The sequence below is a fragment of the Hakea prostrata genome, chromosome 9 (assembly GCF_041222555.1).
Source record: "Hakea prostrata isolate BN-2017 chromosome 9, UWA_Hpros_2, whole genome shotgun sequence".
In the NCBI taxonomy this organism is placed as follows: Eukaryota; Viridiplantae; Streptophyta; class Magnoliopsida; order Proteales; family Proteaceae; genus Hakea; species Hakea prostrata.
This window is the reverse complement of record NC_142608.1, coordinates 59,780,114-59,788,915: the sequence shown is the minus strand read 5'-3', so window position 1 is coordinate 59,788,915 and position 8,802 is coordinate 59,780,114. Positions and strand designations below refer to the sequence as shown.

The following is an 8,802-nucleotide window of genomic DNA, read 5'->3' as shown; positions in this document are numbered from 1 at the left end:
CACGGTGTTCTGTTGAGTGTTGAGCATGATGATTTGAATCTTCACTATGCTATGCTTTTTATCAACGAAACAAATTCTATTTCAATTTCAAACAAGATCGTAAAGGGGGCACCTAGATACTCCACCCCACCTATCAATTATCAATTATCAATATAAGGTGAAAAAAGCAACGTAAATGGAAAAAAATTAATTCTAAAAAGGTATTGATTGAATTATAATGCCGTCTAGGTCCAGAGTCAACACCAGCTGCCTCTCATCATCATCATCATCATCATCATCATCATCATCATCATCATGATGCTGTCTCTCCATTGCCATCGACACCTCGTCTGCTTCTTCTTCTTCTTCCTGATTACTGATTAGCACCCGTGGATATTTGGTAAAGAGAAGAAACTGATGCTTCATCATCGTAGTTATTTCTCGGCCTTGACATTTCTTCCTCTGCTCCAGAAACAGAGTCCCAAATGAAGAAATCCGCTACTCTTCGAGCTGGATCAATAGGCTTTTGAAGGCCAGCTGGTTCCCTGTCCTCCTCCTCAAACAATAACTCCCAAAATATCACATCAAAATCCAAGCTGAACACTGATGTAATCCCAATGGAATCTTTACCTTGCAAAGGAATCCCAAACAAATCAAAGCCTTTGAAATAGTGAAGCCGGATCGTATCTCCTCTTCCAAAATACTCAACGCCCTTAAATTCCAGCGAATGACTACACTGGATTGCTTTATCTTTCTGGTGGATCGTAGCTTCAATCCGAACAAAGCCTTCCATTAGGTCACCATCATGCTGCAGCCCTACGCTTCTAAAAACAATGCACAAAATTGTACCTTTACTACTGCTACTAGCACACAAGGGATAATGCTTTTTCTCCGTGCCTCTATAATGTAGCAGCGTTCACTACAAAACAAAACAGAGAGAGAGAGAGAGAGAGAGAGAGAGAGAATGGGAGTATCCCGCCCAGTATCCATAATAGTCAGTTCCCCATAATTAGAATAATTAATTAAATTGATATATAAAGAAAAGATGACAAGACTTATATAATTACGTACATGCCCAAATACATTCTTCTTTCCATATGTCACGTTAGGACATTTAAAAACCTCAAAATGTTCCAAGGATTCTGCAATACCCCACAAGGCCTTGAATCTCCTTCAAATTTTTACAAAATCTAAACTCTAATGCCTTAAAAATTTTCAGCCTTGATATGTTGAATATTCATTCCAATGAACTGCAATAGACACACTTAAGTTCAACTAAACTTGAGGAAACCTCTGGGAGCTCTTCCAACAGTTTGCAATCAACCCATCAGGAAAGGACTGTATATAAAATTCAGGTCAGCATAGAAAATGACACAAAAACTATAACAGAATAAATCCAGTCAAAAAGCACAGCTAAAGGCAATAATTTCAACAGACAACCAACCAACCATATGCAGAGGGGAGAACAGGGGGCAAGGAAGATCTCAAATCTAACCCGCTCTCAGATGCATTTTCAAAATCTGAAGACTACTTGAAAAATCAATGAAACCTCTTTATGGAAACTGATGATCCATTATTGCTGATATATACCATACAGACAACGCAGTAAGTTCTACGTTTATAATTTTAAAGTTCTCATGTGTGAGGTGGATATTTCACACCAGGGAATTCTGGAAGCTTCATGTAATTTCAGTAGACTGTCTCAGAACAGTGGGCACTCAGGAAATTAAGGATGATCTAAAAAGAAATTAAATAGTGGGATACGGGGAAAATATTAGAAAACATTTGAATCAAATTTAGCAATGTGTTAAAGTTAGCATAATGACAAACAAAAGACTCTTTCTCTATTTGTTGATACTTGGCAAATCAAAGAATGAAAAGCTACAGGAAACACATAGACATATAAAAAAAAAAAAAAAAACCCCATAAAAGTGGAAAAACAATTTGAGACCAGCTACCCTAAAGGGGAAAAAACAAACAGAGAAATAATATTACCCTAAACAGGCAGTATTCGTGGGACGGAGAGTATATAACATTATGGACCTGGTTTTCTTACATGGACATTAAGGACTCTCCTTATCAAGCAGCTAGATCTGGTCAGATAGCTCAAATTTCTGTTGTGGGGCAGAAAGAATCCAAGGTGCTCCCCTGCTAACATGTTAAGTTTCAAACAAATAGAGTTTGTCACTTGGCAAAAGCTGCAACCATTGATAAATTAGAGAGTTGCTACAGCATACACTGAAGGGTGGTTGCATTAGACGGGAATGTTAGCAATTGAATTTGATGCTGAAATTTGACACTTGGCCCATTCAGACTTCTAATTATATATGTATTATGGTGGTACACTGAGTTGTAACTTGATAGGAATAAGATTCAGTCCTCTATAAAGTTTTGGTACCTTGCAGTATTAGTCTGTTCAGGAGCTGGTCTCTAAGTTCTTTTATTGGGTGAATGCATGGGTTATTGCTCTCTAAGTTAGTGTTTGAGCTATTTCTATATTTTATGTCAAAATTCTATGCTATGAAAACTAGAAACAGAGTCAAAATTCTATGCTATGAAAACAGCTTATATGTTATTTACAAGTCATACAACATTCTCCCACACTTAAAGAGTAAAAGTTACCTTTTGACATGAGTTGATTTCAACTCGACAGACCCTTATCCCAACCAAATCAGGTTGGACACACATATCCTTTTTCTGCAACAAGCATTACTTACCAGTCCAAGCTACATTTCTTTCTTCACCACTTCTCCTAGTATTGTTCTAGACTTGTAGGCCTACCCCAACTGTTTTTGCTCTTTTAATCTAAATAAACTACCCTTCCATACTACGCATGAAAAGTCTCCATTGCACACCTCAAATGAGACTTTCTTGCAACAATTCATATAATAAAGCTACTTGTAAATTAACACTGATTTCAGAATTTGTCATTCTTATTTTATATTTACTAATTTACCACAAACATTCTCATTTTGGTGCACCAAAAACTAAGTCTAGAGAATATTGATGGAAATGATCTTTTCAACTATTCTCTTGGCATTATCAAATTATATTATGAACAAAAACCGAGTACCATCAGTTTCCCTCAACTTCCATTTGCAACCCCATATAAGATAAGAAATGCAGTAAAAATTCTTGAACTTACACCCAAGTATTGAATGGGGCTCATATGTAATAAAGGAATAGTGACTCCTCTGTATTGCAACTAGGAATCATCCAATTAAATAGATGGCCTTGAAATTGAATCAGAAACACAATAAATTCATTACAATGAGCTTCTAAAATATAATTGACAGTGTTCCTCTGGTCTCCTGAAAAAGAAGAGACCACAAGCAACAAAAAATAATCTGCTCGGTAATAGGACAGCAATGTACCTGAACTTCCTGAATGCCATTATAGCACCATTTAAAGAACTTTCAGTCACTTGATCCTCCAAGCCTACAGAATTATTAAGTAAAGCTATGTATATTACATATATTATGACTTACGCAAATCATGCAGAGGTCAGAACCTCGTGCACTAAGGATATTGAAAAGATTACAATCTTCCTTCTTCATTAACAAACCGTCCGTGGTTTTCCATGGAATGGGCTAATAAGTCTTTTCCGTAGGCAGCTAAATGCAGATATTTGCTCATCTTTGAAGTGAAAAGTATAAGGCTGTTGTTCAAAAACTTTTAACAGTAAGATAACAACTTACATACTGATCGATCGAAATACTCATGAAGTGCGGTTTTTAAGAAATTCTGTTTTTGATGAATGAAACAAATTCTAAATCAATTTCAAACAAGATCTTAATTGGGGTTTCTCTGAAGCATCACATTACATCACCTAGATCCTCCACCCCACCTATCAACTATCAATTATCAATTATCAATACAAGGTGAAAAAAACAATTTAAATGGAAAACAAATTAATTCTAAGAAAGTACCGGTTGAATTATGAAGCTGTATGGGTCCAGAGTCAGCATCAGCAACCTCATCATCATCATCATCATTCTTGTCAATTAAGAAGAAGCAATTGTCTCTCCACAGCCATCGACACCTCATCTGCTTCTGCTGCTGCTTCTTCTTCCTGGTCTTCACGAATTATCAGCGCCTCGTAGTCTTTCTGCGACTGAGAAACACTCCCATTATTAGCACCCATGGCAATTTGGTAAAGAGAAGAAACTGATGGTTCATGATCGTAGTTATGTGTCGGCCTTGACGTCTCTTCCTCTGCTCCCCACCACCACAGCTTCAGAAACAGAGTTATCGAATTCTGAACATTTCAGGAAATCTGCTAGTGTTCGGGCTGGATCGATAGGCTTTTGAAGGCCAGCTGCTGCTTCCCAGTCCTCCTCCTCCTCCTCCTCCTCCTCCTCAAGCAATAACTCCCAAAATATCACCTCAAAACCGCTACAAGTCGCGTTCACGGATCGAATCACAATGGAATCTTTACCTTGCAAAGGAATCCCAAACCAGTCAAAGCCTTCGAAATGGTAAAGGCAGATCATATCTCTTCCTCTACTAGTACGCTCAATGCCCGTAAAATCCAGCGTATTCGAACACTCGATTGCTTTATCTTTCTGGTGGATCGTAGCGTGAATCCCCAAATGGTGTTCACATAGTTCACTCCCGTTAAGCCACTTGCCATTCTGACGAGCTCTAAAAATAAGGCACAAAATTATACCCTTGCTACTACTAGTGGTAGCACACAAGCGATAATGCTTTTTCCGCTCATGACTCCACTCCTTAAAATGCGGCGTTCCCTACAAAACAAAATAGAGAGAGATAATGGGAGTATCCCGCCCAGTATCAAGAATAGTCAATTTCCCATTAATTAGAATAATTAATTAAAATTGATACCTAAAGAAAAGATGACAGACACTTATATAATTACCTACCAGCTCATATACAGTCCTCTTTCCATTTGTCATGTTAGGACATTTACCAACCCGAAAAGTTTCCAAGGATTCTGCACCCTCAAGGCCTTGAATCTCCTTCAACTTTTCACAAGACAAAAACTCTAACACCTTCAAATTATTCAACCTTGATATGTCGAATGTTCGTTCTAATGAATTGCAACTCTGGCAACTAAGTTCAACCAAACTTGAAACAACCTCTGGAAGCTCTTCCAATAGCTTGCAATCTACAAGCCATAATTTCCTCAGCTTCTTCAACTGGATCAGATCTCTCGGGAAAGATTTCAGATTATAAGATACTTTCAACACCTCTAAATTTGAGAGCATTGAAAAATCATCAGGCAATTCTGAAATATTGGTCCAAACCAAATCAAGGGTATGCAAACACTCCATTCTCCCCATTGATCTTGGTAGCTTCGCTAGTCTACCCTGACGTGAAGCATTTAATACCTCAAGATTCTCCAAAAGTCCAACACCCTCAGGAAGTTCTTCAATTCCTTCATCATCTTCATAGACATTATGACACAAATCAAGCTCAACCAAAATTTTTAGATCACCAATGAAATCAGGCAACTTCTTGAGTGCAAAACAATCTATGAGCATGAGGTTCTTTAGAAAGCTCAGCATACGCAAACTGTCTGGAAGCTCTTCTATTTTTGTTCTTGACAAGTCAAGCTTGACTAGAGACTTCAAATTACCAATGGAATGTGGAAGCTCTTCTATTTTTGTTCCTGACAAGTCAAGCTTGACTAGGGACTTCAAATTACCAATGGAATGTGGAAGCTCTTCTATTTTTGTTCCTGACAAGTAAAGCTCGACTAGAGATTTCAAATTACCAATGGAATGTGGAAGCTCTTCTATTTTTGTTTCTGACAAGTTAAGCTTGACTAGAGACTTCAAATTACCAATGGAATTAGGCAACTCCCTTATATTGTCACACCCTTCAAGACTAAGACTTTTGAGCCGATTCAATTGCCGAATGGATTCATCCAAAATTTTCAAATTCCTACAATTTGAGAGATCCAATTGCTCCAAACAAGGAAACCATGAAAAGTTTGGAGACTCAGATAGAAAATAACAACTATTCAGATCGAGAACTTTCAACTTTTGGAACTGTTGTCATGCAAAAAGAAAACATATACTTATCATTAATAAAACATAACATATAACTTATCATTAATAAAACATAATAATCCAAAAAAGAAAAAAGAAAAATTCTAATGTTTCACCTTATTTTCATCTTGAGGTTTGGTATTCCAGGCTTGTCTAATATTGCTTTCAAAAAGCTTGAGGTGAACTAGATTCTTGTGATAAAAAGTGGTAGGTATAACTTGCCAGGGACAACCTATCCATTGGAACCACCTTAGTCCCCTAGGAAGGCTTGAAAAGTTTCCAATGGCACATCCCAGTTTAATGTCAAGAAATTTCAAATGTGGCATCATGTTCAAGTGATGTTGATACAGAAAAACATTTGAGAAGCCAAGTTCAGAGAGGTCCAGTCCTCTTACCTTGCTAGTTCCCTACAATAGAAAAAATGTGAAGTAAATAGAAGTTGGAGGAAACCAATGAATAAATAGATAATTGGCAATTACAAAGATGCATGAGGAAGGATCATGCCTTTTAACAATTTTTTTTTTGATGAAAAAATAATCTAGGTGTTAATTCCCTACAATAAATAAATAATCCAAGAAAATAGAAATTGGTGGATACTAGTGGAGTCGAATCAAAACAACGTCCAGGTGTATAATTAAAAATATAGTATTGCTCATGGCATGAACAAAACCAAAAACTCAAATGTTTTAGTATTACCTCGTTACTTTTTAATACTTGCAAGATATCATCACGAGACCACAACCTACTACGCTCGCTTGGATCGGTGCGATTTTCTCCTAGGACAATTCCTCTTCCCATGTCTCGAACTTGATCATGCATCTTCAGCAAACATTTACCGGCAGAATCTTCAAATTTAATGAGAGATCGTTTATTTAATATGCGTATTGCAGACCTTGGATAATATCCACATGCTTCCCATATGGAAATTACTTTTTCTTTTTCCCATCCAATAAAATAGAATGCAGCATCAAGAAAAATTTCTTTTTGATAATGCTCTTCTAGCTTATCATAGCTTATTCTTAACCTTTGTTGGACTTTCTCTGGAGGAATTTCTTTCAAACGCTGTAATGTACTTTCCCACTCTTTTATGTCTGCATTTGATAGAGAAGACCCAAGCACCTCTAGAGTTAGAGGTAATCCTCCTGAATACCTTGCCATGTCATTTGAAAGTTTCATATACTTGTTCGGAGGTAGCTTTTCTCCAAAGGCATGCATACTAAAGAGCTCAAGAGATTGGTTAGGATTTAAACCTGTAGGCATATATATTTTAGTGTTTTTCAAAATATCCTCATTTCTGGTTGTTATTATAACCCTGCTTCCTTGCCCAAACCAATTGGTTTGACCAACCAAATAATCCACCTGTTCCGCGCTATCTACATCATCAAGAACTATAAGAACTTTCTCTTCACAACGTCTTTCTTCTATCAATGTTTTTCCTCTATGACAATTAGGTATGTAAATGTCTTTTATATTGAAGATATCTTTAAGAAGCTGCTTCTGCAAAGACACCAAAGCTGTGCTTGACGTTGCATGTTCTCTGACATCTGAGATAAAGCAATGCCTTTTGAAGGTTGGAAAAATGCGATTGTACGCATTCACGGCAATAGTTGTCTTTCCAATACCACCGATACCGGAAATTCCCACAAACTGAACATTGTTAGAGTCAAGATCTAATAAGGATAGCAAATCATTTACGGGAGAATCTATTCCTGTCAGATATTTGGATTCAGCCAAGTGGGTTTTGCTGCTCAATTCAGCCATAACCTTTTCCACGACCGATTCAATTAGCTCTGCTTGATCCCTGCAAATTTCACGTATAAAAAATAAAAATACAATAACAATAATTGACAACAATTAAATTTATACCCTTTTGGGCGAAAGAAATTTAAAGTTTCCAATGGTTTGAAAGAAGGGAAAAAAAAAAAAAAAAAAGCAAAGCCTCAGTTACTAAGTGATGCAATCATAGGAAGAAATTTGAAAACTCTACACTCAATCAACCAAATCTTGGGCTTGAAACAATATATAGACGATTTGAATGATAAGTTGAAGATGAGTTTAATTCTTGAAAAATCATAAACCACTTTAGATCCAGAGGGAACTTCTAATATATGATTAGTAACAAATATAACACACCAAAATATTTTTAGACGATGATCAAATAAACATGTAAATTGCCAAGTTTAAGATGTGATAAAGTTTAGAAGACTTACGTGGTATTGTTGACAACTTCTCCTTTCAAATCTCCGATCTCTTTCAAAGCATCCCTCCAGCCTTTTACGATATCGGTCTTGAAATTCTTCTCATGATCCTTGAATGCTTTTCCAAAGCTTCCTTTATTCTGATTCCGAACATTTGATGGATCAACTTTAAAGAAAATAGGCAAGACCAATTGACCAATGGAATTCCGGCATTTAACAATCTCAACAAGCTCCATCAAGCACCATTTGCTGTCCGCATAATGTTTAGAGAAGATAGGGATCGAGATTTTAGACCCTCGGATCGCTGCAAATAGCGTTTTGCCAATGGATTCTCCGGTCCATAAACTTTTACTATCGAGGAACACATTGACTCCGCTCTGTTTTAAAGTTTGGTGAAGAAAACCAGTGAACGAATTACGAGTATCTTCTCCTCTAAAACTGAGGAACACTTCATAAGTTGAAGATCCAGCTGTGGTGGAAGAAGAAGAAGAGGAAGCCATGAAGTATTTTGTTGGTTCAAAGACAAGATGTTAACACTAACAGAGCTCTCCAAAGATGAATGCTACTACTATGTCACCTTACATACAAGGGAGGTAAAACGACTGACTTTC

At 36.9% G+C, this 8,802-nt stretch overlaps 1 protein-coding gene across 4 annotated transcripts; it reads right to left on the bottom strand.

Moving 5' to 3' along the window:
- Positions 1–8,802, bottom strand: LOC149005870 (TMV resistance protein N-like). Of its 4 annotated transcripts, none has more exons than XR_016169973.1 (7): positions 8,204–8,802; positions 6,690–7,794; positions 6,110–6,400; positions 4,863–5,993; positions 3,909–4,727; positions 829–1,317; positions 1–747 (listed from the first exon to the last, which is right to left on the bottom strand). XR_016169973.1 is itself a non-coding variant. In XM_089136060.1 (5 exons), exons 1-5 carry the CDS (start codon positions 8,689–8,691, stop codon positions 4,167–4,169), a joined length of 3,576 nt encoding a protein of 1,191 aa, XP_088992186.1. In that variant the 5' UTR covers positions 8,692–8,802; the 3' UTR covers positions 1,326–4,166. The 4 variants fall into 4 exon arrangements, 1 of the variants encoding a protein (XP_088992186.1); XR_016169972.1 differs by having other exon boundaries at positions 2–898; positions 1,051–1,317; XR_016169971.1 differs by having other exon boundaries at positions 1–1,317.

Coding starts and splice junctions, on each gene's coding strand:
- LOC149005870 (XM_089136060.1), bottom strand. CDS start 8,691: ATGGCTTCCTCTTCTTCTTCTTCCACCACAGCTGGATCTTCAACTTAT. Junction 5,994..6,109: donor AACCTCAAGATGAAAATAAG/GTGAAACATTAG, acceptor GCATGACAACAG/TTCCAAAAGTTGAAAGTTCT. Junction 4,728..4,862: donor AGAGGACTGTATATGAGCTG/GTAGGTAATTAT, acceptor TTTGTTTTGTAG/GGAACGCCGCATTTTAAGGA.